A 23,697-nucleotide genomic window follows, 5' to 3' on the forward strand; every position below is an offset into this window, starting at 1 on the left:
GGTTGGCTCTCATCTTCCAGGTTGGTGGCATCTTCTGAGTCCAGAGGAGGCCTCAAGCCTCTTCCTGCTCTGTGGTGGTAGTAGTAGGGGTGGATTGGGGCAGGGGGTTTGGAACATGGGACTCACAAAGTTAGGCCCCCATGGTTTAAAGGCACAGACCTACTCAAATTTTAACCTTGGGGTTTCAGAATGGTAGGTCTGGATCTCCTCAGGTTACAAATGCAGAAACTGAGACCCAGGCAAAGGCAGTTCCTTCCTCCTTTGAGGTCACACTGGTTAAATGGGCCTGGGGGTTAAATTCTCTGTCACTGTTCTGCTTTTAAGTCCTCAAAGAACAACAGAAGTCATGACCTGAGCACCTGCTAAGTGCAGGATTGTGCTGGATGTTAGAGTGCAGACAACTGCCCTTGAGAGTTTTTGGTCACTTAGGTATATTTATTTATCGTAAATAAATACACGTCATAGGAGGACATGCAGATGCTGGAAGATGATGGGTTTGCCTCAAGACGCTGCAGAACTTTATAAGGTGTGTCCCTCTTCTCAGGGGGACCCTACCTGCAGAAGCACCTGAGGCTCCGCAGTGGATCTGTGGTGAAGAGAACGAAGACAGGAGGGGCAGGGAAGTGAGGGAACTGGGGTTGCCAGTGGGCACATCCCAAACACCCCTCTCAGAAACTTCCAAAGGCCCAGCCCAGAAATTGGGCCTCTGCTGCCCTCTAATGGAAGAAGGGCAGCCTCCAGAGCCACCCGCGGGGGCCCCACCACCCTGGCTCCCCTGAAGAAGAGGGGATGTGGAGACACTTCCTGCCCTAGACTGTTCAGACCCGAAGTCTCTTGACCTTTATCTCCTACAGCCTCTAAGTTAAACTTGCCTTTGAAGCACCTCTTTCTATTCTGTTTCCCGACTACCCTCTATCCCACCATTTCTCCCGTTTCCTTTGTTGCCTGGGTTCTGATTCTGGGACTCTGGTTCCTGGCCCCGCCAGAGTTCTGGTTCCGGAAGGCCCTTACCCAGTGCCTCGGGCCTCGCTCCCATCTGGGTGCAAGCACTGAGGACATGGGCAAGAGCGTCCAGCAGTGCCTGGAGCAACTGGACATCCGCAAAAGTGTAGTGGGCCTGGCCACCGGTGCTGGGGCCATCTACCTGCTCTACAAGGCCATCAGAGCTGGCATAAAATGCCAGCCGCCCCTCTGCACTGCCTCACCCATCTGCATCGCCCGTGAGTGTCCGGGCCCTGGGGAGAGGGCTCAGCCCCAAGAGCCACCTGCTCCCGAGGCCTCCAGTATGGGAGAGCCCAAAGGTGACTCCTTCAAGTTCCTCCTTCCCTTTTCTCTTTTCCATCTTCCTTAAACCCACCCTAGCTCAGGGTGCCTGGATAGTGGATAGCACCTCAGGGGCCCCTGGGACTCATCTGGCAGGCATTCATAATCTACATTCACTCTGGCTTCCAGGATGCCACTGTGAGAATTGAAAAAGCACTCTTTCTGTAAGACTTCTCATTGCCATCTGCTGGAATATCATTGCCATATACTAATTATGATGAAATACTATACTGTAGTGCATATGCCAGGAAATTGTTGTAGTAAATATTAAAAATCGAATGTTCATTATATGAATGATACAGCATTAGGTATGATGCCTTGTGCAGAACACACCTTGTTCAACTGGACATGGTGGTCCTGCATGTGGCGAGACACCTCTTCAGAAAAGGCAAGACAGCTTTGTCCCCAGGTTCTTCTCCCCCTCTTCCCAACCCTATTCTTTCATCACTTCTGAGTCCACAGCCTGAGCGGGGCTGGGTTGGCTCTCTAGGCCTGGCAATCGAGCGAGAGCGGCACGGGCGGGACTCAGGTGAGCTCCGGAGGCTTCTCAACTCTTTGGAGTACAAACAGGATGAGTACGCCAAGAGCATGATCCTGCACAGCATCACCCGCTGCGTGTACTTGCTGGAGGCGGAGGTGAGGGAAGGGAAGTAGGAGGGCCTGCCTAGTCAGCCTGGCCCCTGGGGGCTACAGCTGCCCCCTGCCCCCTTGGCTGGCCAGGCTGTGTCCTGAGACCTTTCTCTCTGGCTGATGTTGGCGGGAGGGTTGTGCTGAGAGATCCTCGTGATATGGGAAGGGGGGGCCTGGCCTAGGATAGGCACTTCTGCCTCTTCCTCTCTCCCACATCCCCTAGGCCTCTGCTTGTACCACTGATGACATCGTGCTGGTGGGCACCATGCTGGATGACAAGGACAACAGTGTCAAAATCCAAGCTCTGAACACACTTAAAGCTTTCTCTGGCATCAGAAAATTCAGGCTCAAAATTCAGGTGAACCTGGGGCGAGGGGTGGGGTGAAGTACCAGGACGCCTGCCGTCCGTGAGTCCTTTAACGGTCATAGGGTAAGGGGTCCCATTCCGGAAGTTTATCTGGGTCTGAGTTCATAACCCAGAAATAGCTTTTTCCTTAGAAATAAGTGTGAAAATGGAGTATCTCTGACTCCCAAACAGTGGAATGGCCCCTGAGGTCCTTTCTGACAGCAACAAACTCTGTGACTCCAACTGGGTGTTCCACAATTCAATGCTGGCACTACCTAGAGCTAACGCAGACCCCAGGGTGGGGCCTCAGTCCCACTAGACCGTCCCCACCCCTATTCCAGCTGCTAGTCACAAGTCTCTGTGCTTCTGACTGGCGATAAATTTGGAGGTTCTCATGACCCCCTTTTTCAGGTTTGATAATTCACTAGAATGACTCTTGGAACTCAAGAAAATGATATTTACATTTACTGGTTTATTATAAAAGATACAACTGAGGAGCAGCAACCAATGGAAGAGATGCGTGAGGCAGAGCACGGGGGAAGGGTCAGAGATTCCGTGCCTTCTCCTGTCACACCTCCCTCCCAGCACCTCTGCGTGCTCAACCCAGAGGTTCTCAGAACTCTGTCCCTTGGGAGTATTTCTGGAGGTGTCATTGTGTAGGCATGATTGATTCATCATTGGCCACTGGAGATTGAACTCAATCTCTAGTCCCTCTTTTCTCCCCAGAGGTCAGGGATGGGGCTAAAAGTCTCAACCCTCTAATCATGGCTTGGTCTTTCTGGCCACCAGCCTCCATCCAGAAGCTATCTAGGGTTGTGCCACAAGTCACCCCATTAGCATAGACCCAAGGGTGATGGAAAGAGACTCTTGTGAATAACAACCGACCTTTCAGTCAGGAAATTGCAAGGATTTTAGGAGCTCTGTGTCTAGAACCAGGGACCAAGAGCAGCGTGGTATCATACCACAGCACCTCAGGCGGTGCTGGTGAGAGGCTGGTGTCTGGGCTCCTGCCGCCTTCCCTGCCACCACATAGAGGCAGAGCCCACCAGATGTCAGTTCCCCAGCTTCCTGCTAGCAGGCCTCCGCCTTACCTGTTTCCACATCCATCCTTTCCTGCTGGCGCCAAGAGAACATGGCTCTTTCCTGCCTGTGGTCGATGTTAGTCCCCGTCTTGGATCCCATCCTATCCTTGAGGGCCTCTCCTGGTCATCCTGTCTGTCTGGTGTGGATGCTCCTGCTCCTTGCCATTGTATTCAGCATGCTCTAGTCCTTCCCATCTTAAAAAAGCACACCTAAAAAAAAATCTCTTCCCTGACCTCCAAACTTCTAACAAATGGTCTCCCTCTCCCAAATTGAAAATAAGTGAAGTACTTAAAACTTAACACTATATGTGTACTGTAGAAAGAATAATAATAGAACAAAACATGAATGACCAGAACCCGGACTAAGAACTAGAACCATGACCAATAGTTTAGATGCCCTTCCCCACCCACAGCCCCGGTCCCTACCAGAGGCAGTCATGTCCCCACATTTTGTTCATAATTCCCTTGATTTCCTTGTAGTTTGTACCATGTCTGCATGGATAATCTTACATTGTAGCAGGGCAAAGCAGACAATCAATGAACAGATGAAATATGGTTTGGAATGTTTAAGCTTCCTGTATGTGGGAATATGAAGCTTGTATAGTGTGGTTTGCCTTTTCTCCCTCAACATTGAAAGATTCAAACTTATTGCTGTGGGTAGCTCTATTTCCTTCTTTCTCACTGCAGTTTTATTTATCCATTTGCCCACGGGTAGGCATTTGAGTAGTTTGCATTTTGTGCCATGAACATTGTATATGCATCTCACTCAGGGACGAGGGAGACTTCCTCCAGGAAGGCCTGTGTGCAGGAGTGCAACGGCTGGGTGAAAAGGTGTGCCCAGCTTTCCAAGACAGGTTGTATCCGTGTGCGCCCTCCACCAGCCCTGATGAGTGTTTCCGTGGCATCATTTCCTTCCCTACCCTTGCTATTTCCACATTTTAATTTTTGACATCAAACTCTTTGTAGGGGGGAAGGTCTCTAGGTCTTCACTTCCTTGCTCCCTCTCCATCCCGGCCCTCTCAGTTTCCCAAAGGCTATAACTCTCAAGCTTATCAGAATTGCCTGGAGAGCTGGTTAGAAATGAAGGTTTCGGGCCCCATACCCAGAGTGCAGTTCAACAGGGGAGCTGTGTTTTTCACAAGCCCCTGGGCATCACTGTTCCTTCTCTCCCCAGGGTCTGTACCCTGAGGACCTGAACCCTGTTTTTCCTCTCTTCCTGTGAAGACAGCCACCCCCTGGCCTCAGTTTTCATCTAGATGTGCTCTCCTACATCTCTGTCCACAGCTTGGGGGCCCCCCTGACCTCCAGGCCCATGGCCAGCTGCTCCATTTAGACAGCCCTTTAACCCAACACATTCAAAACAGAGCTTGTCCCCATTCCCTAAGTCAGATCTCTCCAGAGGGATCTGATTCCATCACCTACATGCTTGGTCTTGAGGCTTTCCACCTCCTCGCCCCAACCCCAGCCATTTATACTGTATGTTTCACGCTCTCCCACTCCTGACCTTTGCACCTGATCTTCTCTCTGCCTGAAACCCCTTCCTAGACTTGCTAACTCCTACTGTCCTTCAAATCTTAGGAAACAGCCAGGGGTATGGGCAGGGAGAGGCAGGGGTCTAGTAGGAATGCTGTGGACCTCTAGGATTCTTGTCTCCCTTTTATGTGGCTCACAAAGGTACAGCTTGTGAGGTTACCTGTCTTGGGTAATACCTTTAGGTCCAAGCATCTTGCATCTCTGAGACCAAGATCCCTTTATCCATTCAACAAATGTCTACTGAGCACGCACACTGCACCAAGGCACTGTGCCAGGCACCGGAGATGTAGCAGGAAGCAGAACAGGAAAGATCCCTGTACCAGTGGAACTTCCGTTCTAGCAGGCAAGGCAAGGCAGGCAACACACAAATAAGTAAACTATGACAAGTACAAGTACTATGGAGAAAAATATAATCAAGAAGGTTGGTAAAGAAGGCTGGGATGGAGGTGGTGGTGTAGTTTCATTAGGACCTAGGGCTTGATGAAGAGTTTGTAGAAATGACACCAAAAAGCATGTTCTATAAAATAAATGTATAGCCCTGGACAGTGTAGTTCAATGGGTTGAACTCTGGCCTGCAAACCAAAGGGTCGCTAGTTTGATTCCCAGTTAGGACACATGCCTGGGTTGTGGGCCAGGTACTGAGTAGGGGGCACGTGAGAGGCAACCACACATTGATGTTTCTCTCCTTCCCATTCTTCCCCCCTTCCCCTTTCTCTATAAATAAGTAAATAAATAAATAAATGAATGAATGAATAAATGAATAAATAAATAAATATCTTTAAAAAATAGTAACTTCTCATTTCAAAAATATAAGAGAAATATATATAAATTGGACTTTATCAAAATCAAAAGCATTTGCTTTATAAAAGACACTGTTCAGAGGATGCAAAAATAAGCTACATACTGGGAGAAAATATTTGCAAACCACATATCTGACAAAGGACTCATATCTAGATTATATGAAGAGCTTTCAAAACTCAATATTAAAATACATAATCCAATTAGAAAATGGGCAGAGGACATGGAGATATTTCACTGAAGAAGACATACAGATAGAAAATAGGCACATGAAAATACAACACTAAATATTGGTGAACATGTTGAGAAACTGGATTTCTCAAACATTGCTGATGGGAATGCAAAATAGTTTGGCAGTTTCCTAAAAATCTAACTATACAAAAAATGTATAGCTATACATTTACCATACAAACCAGCATTTATCTTTAAGATAAATCCTGGGCATTTATCCTAAAGAAATGAAAACTTGAATTTGCACAAGAACCTGTATATAATTGTTAATAGAAGCTTCATTTGTGATAGTTGAAAATGAAACAACCAAAATGTGTCTCATTAGGTAAATGGTTGACAAGCTGGTAGTTCATACCCTGAAACGCTACTCAGTAATAAAAAGGAATGAACTATTTATGTATTCAACAACTTGGGTGAATTTCAAGAGCATTATACTGAGTGAAAAAAATCTCAGACAGTCACAAAGTATGATACCATTTCTACACCATTCTCCAAATATCAAAATTATAAGACAAAGGCAGATTAGTGGTTGCCAGTGGTTAGGGCTGATCTGGTGGGGAGGAGTGGGACTATAAGGGGTCCCACAAGGAGGACCTTTGTGGTGATGCGACAGTTCTGGTGGAATCTGTTGATTGCAGTGGTGGTTACATGAATGTACACGTGTGATAAAATGACATAGAATTATACACACATATTGTACCTACACCAGTTGCCTAGTATTCGATATTGTATTATACGGAAGATGTGACCATTGAAGGAAACTGGGTGAAAAGCATGCAAGCCCTCTCTGTACTATTTTTGCAACTTCCTGTGAATTCATAATTATTGTAAAATAAAAAGTTTAAAAGTAAAAAGTATTAACATGTGACAGAGGCATGGAGAAAAAAAGATAGGCGACAAGAAAGACTGGGATGGAGTGGTGTGGCAGTTTTAGAGGAGGTGGACAGGGAAGGCCTCACTGGGGTGACGTTAAAGTCCTGAAGGAGGTAAGAGTGAACTATGAGTAAGGAGTGAGAGCGTTCTAAGTAGAAGGAACAGCCAATGCAAGAACCCCAAAATAAGTGCGTACCTGGCACATTCCAGGAATAGCTAAGAGGCCATTGTGATGGGAACCGTGGAAGCAAAGGAGAGAACAGATAAGGTCAAAGTAATAATGGGGGAAGAGGGGAAGATTATATTGGATTGGGATTCACTGTAAGAACTTCAGCTTTTAACCTCAATGAACTAGGGACTCTTTTGAAAAATTATTTTGTTTATTTTTAGAGAGGGGAAGGAAAAGAGAAGGAGAGGGAGAGAAACCTCAATTTGTTTCCTCTCATATGTGCCCCACCTGGGGACTGAACTGCAACCCAGGCATGTGCCCTGACCAGGAATTGAACCAGCAACCTCTGGTTTTGTGGGATGATGACCGACCAACTGAGCCACACTGGTCAGGGCTGAACTAGGAACTCTTGAACAGATGAGTGGCATGTCTAACAAGTCTGTTCTGAAAACAAATATGGGGTTGGAGTGGTGGAAGCAAGGAGACAGGAGGCTATTGCAGAATCAGATGAGAGAACAGTGATTTGGAACAGGGCGGTAGAAGGTGGGTGATAAAAAGTGGCTTAATTGTTGATATTTAAAATTTATTGTATTTTTAAGTTATACTTTATTTATTATTCTATTACAGTTGTCCCAATTTTTACCCCTTTGCCCCCCACCACCCAGCCCCCTCTCACTCCCTCAGGCAATCCCCACACAGTTGTCCATGTCCATGAGTCATGCATATATGTTCTTTGGCCACTCTGTCCCCTATGCTGTACTTTACATCTCCATGACTATTCTGTAACTACCAATTTATACTTCTTAATCCCCTAACCTGTTTTGCCCATCCTTCTGACTCCCATCCTATCTGGCAATCATCAAAACTTTCTTGATATCTATGATTCTGTTTCTGTTCTGCTTGTTAGCTTATTTTGTATTTTAGATTCAATTGTTGATAGATATGTACTTATTGGCATTTTGTTGTTGATATTTTTTATCTTCTTTTTCTTAAATAAGTCCCTTTAACATTTCATATAATAATGGTTTGGTGATGATTAACTCCTTTAGGTTTTTCTCGTCTGGGAAGCTCTTTATCTGCCCTTTGATTCTAAATGATAGCTTTGCTGGGTAGAGAAATCTTGGTTGTATGTCCTTGCTTTTCATCACTTTGAATATTTCTTGCCAATCCCTTCTAGCCTGCAAAGTTTATTTTGAAAAATCAGCTGACAGTCTTATGGGAACTCCCTTCTAGGTAACTAACTGCTTTTCTCTTGCTGCTTTTAAGATTCCCTTTTTCTCTTTAACCTTTGGCATTTTAATTACAATGTGTCTTGGTGTGGGCCTCTTTGGGTTCATCTTGTTTGGGACTCTCTGTGCTTCCTGGACTTGTATGTCTGTTTCCTTCACCAAGTTAGGGGTTTTTACTGTTATTATTTTTTCAAATAGTTCTTCAATTTCTTACTCTCTCTCTTTGCCTTCTGGAACCTCCATGATGTGAATGTTGCTGTGCTTGTGGTTGTCCCAGAGGCCTCATTTTTTTGGATTCTTTTTATTTCTAATAGAAAGAATCAAAAATTCTATCCTCCCCACCAAATCAGCCCTATCCACTGGCTATTTCGATTGGGTGTTTTTTGCTTTCTTATATTCCAAGTCACTGATTTGATACTCAGCTTCATCCACTCTACTGTTGATTCCCTGTAAACTGTTCTTCATTTCAGTTAGTATATCCCTCATTTTTGACTGGCTCTTTTTAATGGTTTCCATATCATTTTTTATGCTGTTGAAGTTCTCTCTGAGTCCATCTCCTCTTCCCCTGACTTCCTTGATCATCCTTATAACCAGTGTTTTGAACTCAGCACCTAGTAGCTTGTTTGTCTCCATTTTGTTTATTTCTTTTTCCAGAGTTCTGTTCTGTTCTTTCATTTGGGCCATGTTTCTTTGTCTCCTCATTTTGGCAGCCTCCAAAATGTGTTTGTTTCTATGTAATAGGTAGAACTGCTATGTCTCCCAGGTTTGGAAGTGTGACCTAATGTAGTTGTCCTGTAGGTCCCAGTGCAACAGTCTCCCTTATCACCTAAGCTGGGTACTTGAAGTGTGCCTTTTATGCAGGCTGACTACCCCCTCCTCTTGTAGTTGAGCCTTGATTAGTGTTGACAGGTCAATGAGAGTGATTTACCTTGGCTGATCAGCTGAAAGGATTGTCTGTGACTACTGACCACCAACCTCTGACTACTCTGGAGGCTCAACTGTGCAAGGGCCCACTCCACAGAGCAGGACTTACTTCAGCAGGGCTGTGGTGCCCACTGAGTTCACCCCTTGAGTGTGTCGCTTGTGGAGTGGTTGGGTAGAGCTTCAATGTAGTCTGTAGGCTTCTACTGGGTATGCAGGCTCTGGAGCTTCCCAGGAGGTGCAGGCCAATGTCAGCTACTGTCTGCCTTCTGTCCAGGGCCACCTGGCATAAGCTACAAAGCAATCTGTAGATGGCTGCTATTGTGCTAGGCTTGGAGGTGCCCCAGCCAGGCCAAGCTCTGAACCAAGGCCAGCTACTGGTGGGCCCAGGTCCACTTAGCAAGAGGTATAGAGCTTGCTGAGGCCATATGCTGCTTGTTTGAGAGGATTTAGGAAAATCTGAAGCATGAGTCAAGACAAATCATTCATATGGAAAAGCCACTGGAAACATCTTGGGTGGGCCCAAATGTTGGGTGCATTTAAGCCTCAAGGAATCATCAGGGTGTGGCAAATAGTGTGAGCCATGTTGATAGAGTTTCACATATTGTACCCTCCTGCCAGCTAAGTGGCTCTGTGCAGGGACAGGTTCAGAAAAAGTACAATGGCCTCTGCCAACAGTTCTGTCTGGAAGGAAGTTGTCCCCCAGCTCTTCCCCTGATGGCAGATACTACAGTTCTTTGAAAGGCCTCTGGTGCCTTTCAAGCTGCTGCCCTAATGTTGGAGCTCAGAGGGAGGGAGTGAGTCTGAGTAAGTCCATGCATGGGCCCTAACTGTCTGGGAGGCTAGCAGTTGCTGTCTTCCACAACCTAAATTCCCACTGGTTTTTACAGCCAGAAGTTATGGGAATTTATCTTCCTGGCACTGGAACCCTGGGCTGGGGGCCTATTGTGGGACTGGGACCCCTCACTCCTGAGATATCCCTCCCAACTTTTATCCACCACATGTGAGTGTGGGGCCAGCCCATTCTGCGTCTCTGCCCCTCCTACCAGTCTCGATGTGGTTTCTTCTTTAATTCTATAGTTATAGGACTTCCATTCATCTTGATTTCTAGTGGTTCTGAATGATGGTGGCTCTGCAGTTTAGTTGTAATGTTTAGTGGTTATGCGAGGAAGCGAGCTGCATTTACCTAGGCTTCCATCTTTGCTTTCTCCTGTTGATAGATTTTGAAGTCACAGCCAAAAGGATTTTCTAAAGGACTGGTAAAAGGCTGTGTGAAAGAAAGTAGTTAAGGAGGACTATAGCTATTTGGCCAGATTTTTGGAAGGAAGGCATAACGGACAGCTGAGACAGGGAAGGTGGTGGAAGTAGCAGGTTTGAGGTTGGCGGTGTGTTAACTCTAAGAGGTCTATTCAGCATTTTGGGAAAGAGGTGGAATTGGCGCCTGAATATATAACAAGTTCAGGGAGAAGTCTGGAACAAACTTGAAAGGCATTAGCATATGGATAATACTTAACACTCAGCCTGGATGGTATCACTAAGGGGGTGATGAAGATAGAGAAGACGGGTTGGGCAGAAGAACCAGGAAAGAAGTCTGTGAAAGAGAGGCCAAGTAAAGAAAGAATTTCAAGAATATAGGAATGGTTAACTAGGTAAAATCGTGTTGGGCATTTAAGTTAGAAGGAATTATCTATTGAGTTCGACTCAGGCATTATGGGCAGGGACAGGAAGTGTGAAGGCAGAGGCTGGGGTAGTGTTGGAGATCATGATATAGATGCAGACTCTTCTTTTCTCTCCCCCCTCCCCAGGAACAGTTCATCAAGGTCCTGGAACTGATATCCACCATCTGGGACTCAGACTTGCATGTTGCAGGCCTCAGACTCCTCAACAACCTTCCACTGCCGGACTTTGTGCACCCACAGCTGCGACGGGTGATGCCTGCCTTGATGGAGATTCTTCAGTCGGACTATATCCTGGCACAGGTGCCTCAAGACTGTGTCCCAGGCCCTGCCCTCCTGACCAGCCCTGGCACAGCATCTAGAGGGAGGAGGCCCAGACTCACCTGCCTTCTCATGCTTTACTATTTCCTTTATTTAGGTACAAGCCATACGACTGCTGAGCTACCTGGCACAGAAGAATGACCTTCTGTATGATATTCTCAACTGCCAGGTGAGAAGGAAAGTGATGAGGGGCTGCTGGACACCAACTCAGATACTGGGGAAGGAAGAATTGTGGATTCTCCAGACAGATTTAGCCTTGACAGGATTGTCTTGTTCCTCTTCCTGCCTCTGCACCAGCTACATTGAAAACCACTCTCTTCTGTTATCCCAGTAGAATCAGAATCAATTTTGTTGGGCCCTGGCTGGTGTGGCTCAGTGGACCGAGTGCCGGCCTGCAAACCAAAGAGTTGCTGGTTCAATTCCCAATTAGGGCACATGCCTTGGTTGCAGGCCAGGTCCCTGGTTGGGGGGAGACATGTGAGAGGCAACCACACATTGCTATTTATCTCCCTCTCTTTATCCATCCCTTCCCCTCTCTCTAAAACTAAATAAAAAAGAATTTTGTTGGGAGGGGAATCTTCTTTGAAGGACATTCTAAACTCAGAGAATCAGGCACACAGGTGACAAAACAGAAGTTAATGTAGTTATTTTAATATCAGGGAAAAATTAGTAATAACAAAACACTATTAGGGATAGATAAGGTCACTATATAATAATTGATCTTTCAGAAGGATAAATCAACTCTAAACTTATATGAACCTGATAATATAATCTCAAAATATAGATAGCAAAACTTGATAGGCTTATAAGGAAAAAATTTTCTCTTTTTCCACATTTTATTGAGGCATAATTAACAGATAATATCATAAGATATTTACAGTATACATTGCAGTGATCTGATACATGTGTACATTGTGAAGGATTCCCGCCATCTAGTCAATTACCACACCCATCACCTCACATCTTTATTTTGGGATCGTGAAAATATTTAAGTTCTAATCTCTTAGCAAACTATATATTTCAATTATATAGTACAGTATTATCCACTAAAGTCACCATGTTTTACATTAAATATATCTCCCGCCCCCATCTCCTGACAACCATTTTTTCTGGTTTCTATGAGTTTGACTTTTCTTTCTTTTAAATTCCACATAAAAATAAAAGTGATACCAGGTAGTATTTGTCTTTCCCTGTCTGGCTTATTTCATTTAACATGTCTTCAAGGCCCATCCATGTTGTTACAAATGGCAGGATTTCCTTCTTTCTCACAGTTGAATAATTATAAGGAAAAATGGACATGTCCACCATCTCAGTGGAAGAGTTGGAAGATTTTAACTACTCTTCCAGCAATTAATAGATAAAAACCTAAAAGTAGTTAAAGGTATACTTACTGGTAATAATTCAAATAAGCTTGAGCCATTAGACATACCCAGAACATTCTGTAATTGGTAAGTGCACATTCCCCTCAAACACACAAAATATTGATCAAAATTAACCACACATTAAAGTTTGTCACAACATATTTGCTAGAATCAATCTTATTACCAAATTACTCATGTTTTATGACCACAATGTAGTTATGTTAGAGAATGATAACGAAAAGAAAACTTAAAAAAATCCCATGCAGCTGAATCTGAAACTTAAGTATATAAGGGAGTTGAGGCAATAGGAAGATGAAGGGAGAACCTTGGGGCTTGCCTTGGATTTCATTCCCACCCTCGCTCCATCCCCATCACAGGTCCACTCCAATTTCCTGAACCTGTTCCAGGCCACACAGCCGGGGAGTCTGCTGTTCGAAGTCCTGGTGTTTGCGGAGCGGCTGAGTGAGGGCCGGAACACACCGCACTACCGCGCCGTGAAATGGCATTACAACGAGCAGTCTCTGCACGAAGCCCTCTTCGGGGACGAGTCACGACTGGCAGACCGGCTGCTCGCCCTGGTCATCCACCCCGAGGAGGAGGTTCAGATCCAAGCCTGCAAGGTCATAGTCAGCTTGCAGTACCCCCAGGACATGCGCGTGCGGCCCTCCTCCTGCCGGACCAGTCATTCCTACTTTAATAATGGGGAATAAAATTAAGGAGAGCCAATAAATGAGTGTGGGAGAGGAGCCTGAGGGGCAGTGTCTATTCAGGCCTTCCAGGGCTGGGGAGAGACTTCATCCAGCATAACCCCTGTGCTAGAGCATGGGAGAGCTGGGCACGCCCCCCAAAACACACCCCCACGGCCCGTGTAGGGGACAGACTCCCTTCTTCTCTCGCTGCCACCGTTCAAGTTGCAATGTGAAGCCAAGCCTTTCAGGTAGCTTCAGGGAGAAAGCGAGTTTGGGGACTGAGGCCAAAGGTAATCAACAAAAGATAGTATAACACTGGATTACTCGGGGTGGGCTAGGCTATGTAACAAATGACTTCCAAATTTTAGCAGCCTAAAAATTGATCAAGGTTATTTCTTATTCACACTGTGTGTCCATCCGGTATGTGTGGGGGTGGAAGAAAGGCAAGCGCCTGTCTCACATCATCTTCTCCCAGGGACCCAGGCTGAGGGTGGCTCCCCACTGTGTCTCTGCGTCTCCTAGAGAAGGCAGAGGAAACTTGGCAGTGGTCACTGGCTCTTAAAAGTTCCACCAGGAGTGACACTCACCACTTGTGCTCACATTTCACGGGCCACAGGGGATAGGGGAGATCAGTCTTACCATGTGTCCAAAGGAGAATTGAAACTTCTTGGTGACAGCATTGAATGACAGAGGACTGCAGGTGTACTGGGGAAGAGTGAGAGCTCTGGAGTCAGACTCTCGGGTTCAAATCCCAGCTCTGTCACTAGCTGTGTAACCTTGGGCAAGCCGTTGATCCTACTGGAGCCTCAGTACCCTCACCTGTAAAAATGAATATAACCTCTTTCCTCGGCCACTGCAGAGTTGTGCAGAGGCAGAGGCTTGGGTGTGTTCAAGGTTCTGCTCCACCCACAACCCACCGCCATGGCCCAGGAAGGCATTGCTGCTGGAGGAGTAATGCGCACTCACACTGCTTTACAAGAGGTGCCTAAGACCACCTCCTCCACGATGGCGTAGCATGTGGAATTTGCAAAGCTGCCAAAGCCTTAGACAAGTGCCAGTCCCACCTTTGTGTGCTTGCATCCAACTGTGCTGAGCCTAAATATATCAAGTTGGTGGAGGCCCTTTTGCTGAACACCAAGTCCAACTAATTCAGTTTGATGATGACAAGAAGCCAGGGGAATGGGGAGGCCTCTGTGAAATCAACAGAGAGGGAAACCCCGCAGAGTGGCTGGCTGCACCGTGTGGTGGTTAAGGACTATGGCAAAAAAACTCAGGCCAAGGGTGTCATCGAGGAGTACTTCAAATGGAAGAAATAAACGAATAGGCTAGGCTCTTGTTTCCTCAAAAAAAAAAAAAAAGTATTGTAATTGTCCTTATCCCATGAGTCTCTGCGGAGGATTCTGTGGAGATTATCTGAGTTAAGGAACGTAAGCTGTGACGCTCTGCCTGAAGACTGGGTCTGAGGAGCTGGAGCTAGCAAAGCACCATTGAGAAAATGAAGGATGAGCAGAGGGAAGGTCCTTGGGGGGCATCAAGCTGATGTTTCTCTAGTGTCTTTGGGTTACAGGCACGAGGGAGTTCCAGGCCCTCTATGGAGAACCTTGAAATGCGGCTGGAACCAGTGATGTGTCATACAAAACCACGCCGTGACATCTCCAGAAACGAGACTGTCAAACCGATATGGTCACCCCTCCTCGGGTTTTCCCACTGACTGCATTTCCCACGGTTCATTCATTGGGTCATCTGTGATCCCGAGCTGACAAACATACCAACAGCACTAGTAGTGGTTGCTAATGGCTTAAGAAAACATTATGGGAGAAAACCCCAGAATCGGAGCTGTTCAAGTCTGCTACTACTTGACTGAGGAGGTGGAACGTGTGGACCCAGTCATAGAACCCCAGTGTTCCTCAGCGGCAGGATTTGAAAACCAGTATGTAGTCCAAGGCCAAGTCTGGCAATTTGCTGAAGGAAAACAAGCCCACATAAGAAAAGTGACTTGCTCAAGGTCATATGACTGGTCTGGGGAAGAAATAGGATTGGAACCATTTAGTCTTGGGCTTTTTGCCCAAGGATTTTCACAACCCTTGGCCCACGCCCCATGAGAGTAGACCATGCCTTCTGTGCCAGAGTCTGTGGCAGCTGGGAAATACCTCAGTGCTGCTGGCTTTTAGGGGCCAGGTTAGGGCTGAACTACTTGTGGATATCTGTCCCTGACCTAGGACCTCATCACTTGGGAGGTGGGGGTGTGGTGGGTGGAAGGTTATTGATGAGGATGGGCTGATCAGAGAGAGCCAGTTCCTGCTAAGGGACGGTTCTCGTCACCATCTCCCAAAGACCGACTTGTCACCTCTGCGTGGGCAGTCACACTGAACCTGCATCATCAGCCCTCATCTCACTCCTCCTTGATACTTGGGTACGCTGCCATCACCCCACTGGGACTGTCAAAAGCCACCAACACCCTGCCCACTCCTCAACCAGCTCCCTGTGTTCCCATGTCACCAGCTCAGTAGGGGACATTGCCTTCAACGGCTCCTCCCCACCACATCCCACCAGGCATTCTGAATATCTCTCATCTACCCAGTTCTGCAACTTCCACTGCTGCTTCCCTGTTCCCTACATCGTGACTCTTGGGTGGGCATTTTCCTGCTTCCACTCTCCATCCCCTCCAGCCTTGCACACTCCAGGATACTCTTAAAACCCCACATTGCATCATCCTCAAAACCCTTCAAGGGTTCTCCAGTGTCACAGTGAACTTTTTCTCAGCCCCAAAGCCAAGTCACATGACCTATAAGGACAAATATAAATGTACTTATATCCAAAACAGGTTGAGTTTTGTTCTTGGAGATGTGGTCACTGCACCCCTTTTATCATGTAGCCACCAATGTAGCTTTGTATTCAAAGTCCTCCACAATCTGGTCACCTTGCCTGCTTCCAGCCTAGCATGTCAAGTCTGTCTCTAACCAAACTAGAGCGAACTAGCCTAGCCTCTGAGTTTTTGATACAAACTTCTCCCCACCAACAATGCCCTTCTCTCTCCTTTGCACTGGGCTGCTCCTCAGCCGTCTCCTGCAGCCGAGAGCCTTCTTCAGCAATGCCAGCCTTTGCCACTTCTCAGGCAAATCTCTCATTAAGCATTTGCCAAATTAAAGCTCGAATCTTATCAAACTTATTCATTTTGCAGTGAGTCATGTCTGACTGCTTCAAAGCCTTGCAGGCAGACCTTGCTCTGGGTAGGCGCATGACAACAACTGGCTGGCGGTAATGACAGGAGAGTTGGCAGCAGGCAATGAGATGGGGAGGAGGCAATGGCTCTTTGCTGCTCTGGCACAAATCATGACAAAGCTTAGCATATTGAGCCCAGACAAAAAAACAAAATTGAACCTGTTTGTCACCACCGAACCAATATTGCAAGAAATGTTAGAGACTTCTTTAAGAAGAATTTAAAAATATGAATAAGAAAATATTGCAAAGAATAAAATTCTCACTGACAAAGACAAACATTATATAAAGCAGTGGATCAACCAACACTAAAGCTAGTATTAGTACAAAGGTTAAGAGGCAAAAGTAGGAAGATTGTGTGTAATTACAACAGTAAATTGAGGGATACACACTAACACACACAAAAGAAGTAAAAAATTATGACAAAAATATAAATGTGGAGGAGGTGAGTAAAAAAGGTAGTGATTTTGGAATGTGTTTGAAGTTAAGTGTGAAAACATGGTAACCAAAAATCTACAAGAAAGCTACAAGAAATAAAGAGCATGGAATCCAAACACAACACTACAGAAAGTCAACATACAAGAGAAGAGAGCATCAGGATAAGAACAGACAACTACAAAATCAATCAGAGGACAATAAACAAAAGGAAATAACTAACAGACCTATCAATAATTACTTTAAATGTAAATGGGTTAAATGCTCCAATCAAAAGATGTATGGATAAAGCAATTTTGGCACATATATACAATGGAATATTACTTAGCCATAAAAAGAATGAAATCTTACCATTTGTGACAACATGAATGAACCTAGGGGATATTATGTTAAGTGAGATAAATCAGACAGAGATAGACAAATACTATATGATTTCACTTACATGTGGAATCTGAAAAACAAAGAAATGAACAAACAAAACAGAAACAAACTCAGATACAGAGGACAAACTGGCGGTTGCCAGATGGAAGGGGGTTGAGAGGCTGGGTGAAAAAGAGGAGGGGATTAAGAAGTACAAACTGGTAGTTACAGAGTAGTCACAGGGATGTAAAGTGCAGCATAGGGAATATTGTCAATAATATTATAAAAACTGTATAGAGAAAAACTGTGTATAGTGTTAGGTGGGTACAAGTCTTATTGGGGGATCACTTTGTAAGTTACATAAAAGTCTAACCAGTATGCTATACATCTGAAACTAATATAATACTGAACATCAACTGTAATGAAAAAAAACTTTTTAAAAACTTAGTATATCAACTTGGGCCCAATTAAGAGAAGGAAACTGCACAGTCATTTGGACAGGGAAATTCTACAACAGGGGATTGAAGTAACAAAGAATTGGTTGGTAAGAAGTGCATGAATAAAGGCATGGGAGCAGGCCCTGCCTCCAGGACTGAGCCTGAGAGTAGGGTCCCCAAAGACAAGACAGCACCCCATTCTGCCAAGGCTCAAATCCAGACCTTGTTGAGGAGAACACAGCCTGTGGTTCACCGGGTGGCAGAAAAGTCACTGTGGTGTCATGCAAGTGGAACTTGCTGGAAATCTGCCCTCTAGGATGCTAGGGAAAGCACTCTGTGGGGAGGTGTTATAACAAAGGCACTCCACTCCAAGACTGTGAAAGCACGGAAGCGGCCACATCTGGGGGTTGGAGAAACTGCAAAAGCTGTAGGAGGTGGAGGCACTTTGCTTATATTATACCCTAGGACAGTGCCAGGACAATCGACTAGCCACTGGGAGTTGCTGGCCACTCCAGGAACTGGGAACCGGCAAGGCTGTTTGTCCTGCTGGAGCCTGCCGATAAGCGCACTACAATCATGAAACGAAAACATTTTCTTCTCGCAATATGCCTCCAGCTCCCTCTCTTTTAGCAATTTAAAACAGCAATAAGCATTTGTTCTCTTTCACAGGAATTTGGGAGCATCTTGGTTGGATGGTTCTGATTCAGTCCAGCTGCAGCTATAGTCAAAGGTTCAGCCACAGCTGCATCATCTGAAGTCTTGACTGGGGCTGGTAGAGCCATTTCCAAGATGACTCACTTATGCGCCTGGCAAGTTGGTGCTGGCTGTTGGTAGGAGGCCTCAGATTCTCTACATACGGGAGTCTCCACAGGATGTCTGACAGTCCTCATGACTTAGCAGCTGGCTTCCCCTAGGGTGAATCATCCGAGAGAGATCAGGGCAAAAGCTGCAATGCCTTTTCTGGCCTAACTTCAGAAATCACACGTTATCTCTCTACCACATTCTATTCATTAGAAGTGATTCTCCACAGATGAGAGGAGAGAGAAGGAAGCATTTCCAGGGTGGTAAACCAGTTGAACTTGATCAAAAGGGAAACCAATCAGTTTCCCTCTGATGGAATTCTGGTAGGGGCTGGGGTGCTGGTAGATGATATTGGGCTATCCAGGCTGCCAATTACTCTGATAACTGATTTCCTGAAGAAGCTGTGTGAGAGTCAGGCCATGCAAACCCCACCAGATGGTTTCCAGCAGGACCCCAAACCACACATATGCATACACGCATGCGCACACACACACACAGCATAGACTGCTAGGCTGTGGCCCATGCCTGATTTTTGTCTGGGCACAGTGGGCACGTGGCTGCCTAGAATAGACACTACATTTCCCAGCTTTTCTCGCAGCTAGGAATGGCCTTGTAATCATGGCTGGCCAATGGAATGGAAGAGTCCTTAAGGGGAGGAGTCAGGCCCTTTCTTCCTCCATCCTCCATTCCAGTGCCTGAAGTACAAACAGGGTAAGAAATCTTGGAGCATGCTCGTGAAGACAATACTTGTAAATGCCAGAACAACAAAATTAGAGCACCCTGGACCGCTGAGACTGTGGAGCTGCCATAGAGATCTGACTTACTTAGAATGTTACATGGAAGAGAAATAAACTATCTTACAGCAAGTCATTTATTCTGTGGTTCCTTTTACTGCAGCTAAGTCTATCTGTAGATCCTATAGCCTTGTCTTAGTAAATGAGATTCCACCATTAGTGATTCATTTGTTTTATAATTTATTTATCGTACAAATAATATTTATTGAGCTTTGAGTGCTCTTGTTATATCCTCTTAAATAAGAGCTGGTAGGTAAGCACAGAACTGGGTACCAGGAAGGGGAAGGAATCTGGTCCATCAAAGGACTCAGAAAGGGGAGGTGAGTTCATCTATAAGCTCACCCTTCCCAGAAACATCTCCTGCCTTGGTTTCCACAAATGGTAGTTATCATCTGTTGATGAAGCAACTGCTTTTAGGAAGGGAGGTTGTGATGACCATAGAAGTCTCAAAGGGGATGAGGAAGTTCAAGTTACCAGTAACTGAAAGAGGACATATCTCTGTATCAGCATTTCCTGGTCCATGGGCATCTGGTCAGTGAGGCTGATGATGGCACAGACCAGGGGGGGCATTCTCCCTGGGTTGTTGTTAAGAGGGAGTGACAAAGGAGTGGGTGAGTGAAAGCTCCCCTTCCAGAGTGTGCAGGGCAGTCTGCGATGCGGTGCAGTTGGTAAGGGAGAAGGCGCTCAGGCACGGGACTTCCCCAGCAAATTCCTGCAGAAGGGAAAAAGCCCTGACCAGTGGGAATGCAATTAAAAAGAAAAAAACGGAACATATTAAATATACAAGAAAGAGAAACATTGAACTAAGAAGCATGAGTTGGCATTCAAAGAGATCTTTAGCTCTAAAAACTGAAAGTTTTCAGACAGGAGGTAGAAAGCTCCCTTCAGCCCATCCAGGTAACCCATGCTACTCCCAGACATTTGCCCCAGTGGTGGCTGCTGCGGGTGGCTTGTTCAGCTTCTGCTCCACCTCCCCCAGGGGAGCCTTCCTGAACATCGGGCGGGAAAGCTGAACACTAGGCTATGGCATGGAGGGTTCCAGATGCAGTTTAGATATTGCTGGTCGCAGGTGCTGCCTAAGACCTAACCTGAATGGAGTTAAGGCAGGCAGAGGCATTTGTGTGGGAGGCAGTCTTTTTTCTGGGCCAGGGCCAATATAACACACACAGGCAATAATTTTTGATGGCAGCTTTCTGACCCTGAGATCGCAGCTGAGGGGTAGTCCGGGAGCAGACAGTCGCAATGACTCCACCTTCCTGATGGTGGCAGAGGCAGTAGCTTCCCCGGCAGCTTAGTTCTGCAGTGATTTTGGGGTTTCATTCTTGGAGGTTCAGAGTGATTCCCACTCCTTCAGCCCTTCCAGTGACTTTGTGAGTCCCCAATTATCTGGATTGAATCCCTTTCTGCTTCAGATAGGTTCAGTGGGGCCTACTATCTGCAACTGAACCCTGATGACAAAGTGCCTGACATAGAGCAGGTGTCATTAAATGCTCGTTGAATGAATGGGTGGGCACTGCAGATTGCCGAGATGTCTGCAGTGACTTGGGCAGTCAGAACAGTTGGGTTCACCCTGGCTGGTGTGGCTCAGTCTGCTGGGTGTCATCCCACAAAGTGAAAGGTCACCAGTTCGATTCCTGGTCAGGGCATATACCTGGGTTTCGGGGTTTGGTCCCTGGTCGAGGCGTGTAAGAGAAGCAACTGATTGATGTTTCTCTTCTTCCCTTCTCCACTATCTAAAAATAAATAAATAAACTCTTTTTTAAAAAGGATGTAATTTCAGAATAAAGAATCATTCTTTAAATTAAATACATTTACCTTTGGCCCAAAACCCCCACATTACCCTTATTTTTTCCTTTTGCTGTAGACCGGTGAGAGTACTGTCATGAAAGGCAAGAGAGAGACGCAGGAGAGGAAAAGAGACACTGCAGTGTTGGCGCAGGGAAGGCGAGTAGACAGGGAGTGAGGACAGGAGGAGGCAGAGGTCTTCCAGTGAGGGGCTCCCTGCCCTGACCGCCCCAATTCTCCTCGTACAAGACTAGCGTGGCCAGATCGGGGCCAAACCAACAGGCAGAGCTGCGGCCACACTCAGAGGTCAGGTGGCTCAGTGACCACTGCACTGGCCCTAGAGACCCTGGTGATCTGACTCCCACCCCCTCTCAGTGCAGTGTCCTGGGCTCGTGCTCATGTCCAGCGCACTTGGGAGACAGGCTGCTGGTAAAGGAGAAAGAGCACAGGACTCGGAGTCAGGAGCCCAAGGTTTATGCCTGGCTCCTCCGAGTCACTTGGGGAAGGTCCGTCCTTCTCTGGGCCTCAGTTTCCTCATCTTACAATGAAGATTCTGAACCAGTCTTGAGGACAACTGCAGCTGTCTGTCAAAAATAATTTTTTAAAGCCACACACAAAGTAGTTTGCATAGAATTTTAAGGACTCCACCACCCTATCAGGGCCTTCAATAAACTTTCCAGAAGTCCCCGGACCCCAGATCAAGGACCCCAACCTGACAATTGGAACATAGCTGCTGGCCTTTGCCTCCAAATCTTCCCCTTTACTGAGCGTCGATAATACTTTCCAATCACCTAACACTCGCAGTGGCAGGGCCAACTAGCTCAGGGAAGGTGTAAGCCTGTACATAGGATCGTTAGCCCCCAGGGCTCCTCACAGGTTCACAGCAGAGTTGCAAGACACAATGAACTTCATGGATGACTAACGAGCTGACCAAAGCAGCAGGCCCCTGGTCTGGAGTGAGTTTCAGATTGTGACCACGGCAGAGAGAGGACACGGGGCTGACAGGAGGCCCTTTATGGGGGACAAGGCCTTCTGGCCACCCAAGGCAGTGCGGGGGAGTGGGAAGAAAGTACGCTCAGAAGCTAGAATGCCCTGGGGTTTATATTTGGTGCTGTGACACAGTTGTGCCATTTGGGCATGTTATTCTACCTTGACCCTTTGGGTTCTTCATCTATTACATGGAGATATGAGTGATGAAGCAGAAATGATAGGATATACTGAATATTCCCAGAGTCCCTTTATGTCCCAGCCTCCCTTGCAGAAGGGTGAGGTCGTGTGACTGGTTTCTGCTGACGGTCTGTGAGTGGCAGGGCCCTGTGCCACACCTGGCTGAGGCATTTAAGTGACTGGGTACTTCCTCCATCTCTCTCTTCTATCTTCCACAGTGACCCCCGAGACCAGTGTTCCAGGTGGTGTGGCTACAAGGTGGACGACAGGTCTCTTGTCCCACATGAGGCTCTACATGAGTGGCAAATGAAGCATTTTGTACCAAGCCACTGAAACTTCAGGAGTTCTCGGTTGTGACAGCTACTGTTAATTACCTTGACTAACACAGGGATGGCTAATCAAGATAGTGGACACAAATCTTTCTGAGACCTTGCTGGTGTGGCTCAGTGGTTGGAGTGTTGTCCCAAAGCTGAAGGGTTGTGGGTTCATCCCTGGTCCGGGCAGGGGCGCGTGCAGCCCCTGGTCTGGACCCTTATAACCCCTGGTGCGGGCGGCACAGATCCCGCATCTGATGCAAACAGAGGCAACTGATGGGCGCTTCACTCACATGACTTTCTCTATCTCCCTTCCTCTCTCTCTCTAAAAAAAAAAAAAAAAGAAAATGTCCTCAGGTGAGGATAAAAAAACAACAGCAAGAAGAAGAAGAACAACAAAACCAACAAAACAGATAAAAAACAACCTTAGTACAATGGGGGCTGCTTTCTTGGAGAAAAGACCTAAGCCCCCATATTAGTCCACTCAGCTGCCATAGCCAAACACCAGAGACCAGGTGGCTTAAATGTCAGAAACTTATTTCTCACAGTTTGGAGAAGTCCAAGATCAGGGTGTCAGCAGGGCTGAATTTTGGTGAGAGCTCTTTCGGGCTTGCAGACGGCAGCCTTCTCCCCGTGTCCTCACAGGGCAGGGAGAGAGAGAGAGAGAGACAACGCCTCCCAAAGGCCCGTCTCCAAGTGCCATCACACGTAGATTTGCAGGGACACGACTCACTCCATAGCACCCTCAACCACACATGGCCCTCAGACCTTTTCTTAAGAGCACGTTTTTAAATTCGGAAGCAGGCAAGGGTGGGTGAGGTGGGCGTTTCATCCAGGGAAGCCCTGAGGAAGGCCTGCCTCCCCTTCTTCCACCGATTGCTGCAGGCGCTCTCCCTTCAACCTCCTCTTCCTTCCATCCTCCCGCCTCCCCTCCATCTTGACCCCACACTTTGATAGGGGACTCAAGACTTGGAAAATTTTAACTTAAGGTAAAAATTTGTAAGTCTAGCCAGTAATGTGTATGTTAAAGCTTTTGTTTCAGAAACTATAGATAAGGCCCATCCTGGCTCCTGGGAAAACAGCCGGCTTCCTGGGGGCTCACAGAAGATTATTGCGTGGGGACATCCGGACCTTTTCTGTTCCTGGGAGAGCAGACGACCACCCTCCCCTGGAAACAGCGAACTGCCCAGAACAGGAATGCTG

At 46.6% G+C, this 23,697-nt stretch overlaps 1 protein-coding gene and 1 pseudogene across 1 annotated transcript; both read left to right on the forward strand.

Moving 5' to 3' along the window:
- Positions 1-1,042: 1,042 nt before the first annotated feature.
- On the forward strand, positions 1,043-13,232 carry ARMC12 (armadillo repeat containing 12). The gene is made up of 6 exons (XM_045843496.1): positions 1,043-1,220; positions 1,814-1,959; positions 2,177-2,311; positions 10,941-11,114; positions 11,230-11,301; positions 12,871-13,232. Exons 1-6 carry the CDS (start codon positions 1,058-1,060, stop codon positions 13,201-13,203), a joined length of 1,023 nt encoding a protein of 340 aa, XP_045699452.1. The 5' UTR covers positions 1,043-1,057; the 3' UTR covers positions 13,204-13,232.
- An 871-nt stretch (positions 13,233-14,103) lies between these two features.
- On the forward strand, positions 14,104-14,498 carry LOC123822080 (annotated as a pseudogene).
- The last annotated feature ends 9,199 nt before the right edge of the window (positions 14,499-23,697 follow it).

The sequence above is a fragment of the Phyllostomus hastatus genome, unplaced genomic scaffold (genome assembly GCF_019186645.2).
Source record: "Phyllostomus hastatus isolate PE091 unplaced genomic scaffold, TTU_PhHast_1.1 phas_contig_40, whole genome shotgun sequence".
Lineage (NCBI taxonomy): Eukaryota > Metazoa > Chordata > Mammalia > Chiroptera > Phyllostomidae > Phyllostomus > Phyllostomus hastatus.

Coding starts and splice junctions, on each gene's coding strand:
- ARMC12 (XM_045843496.1), top strand. CDS start 1,058: ATGGGCAAGAGCGTCCAGCAGTGCCTGGAGCAACTGGACATCCGCAAA. Junction 2,312..10,940: donor AATTCAGGCTCAAAATTCAG/GTGAACCTGGGG, acceptor CCCCCTCCCCAG/GAACAGTTCATCAAGGTCCT. Junction 11,115..11,229: donor CGGACTATATCCTGGCACAG/GTGCCTCAAGAC, acceptor TCCTTTATTTAG/GTACAAGCCATACGACTGCT.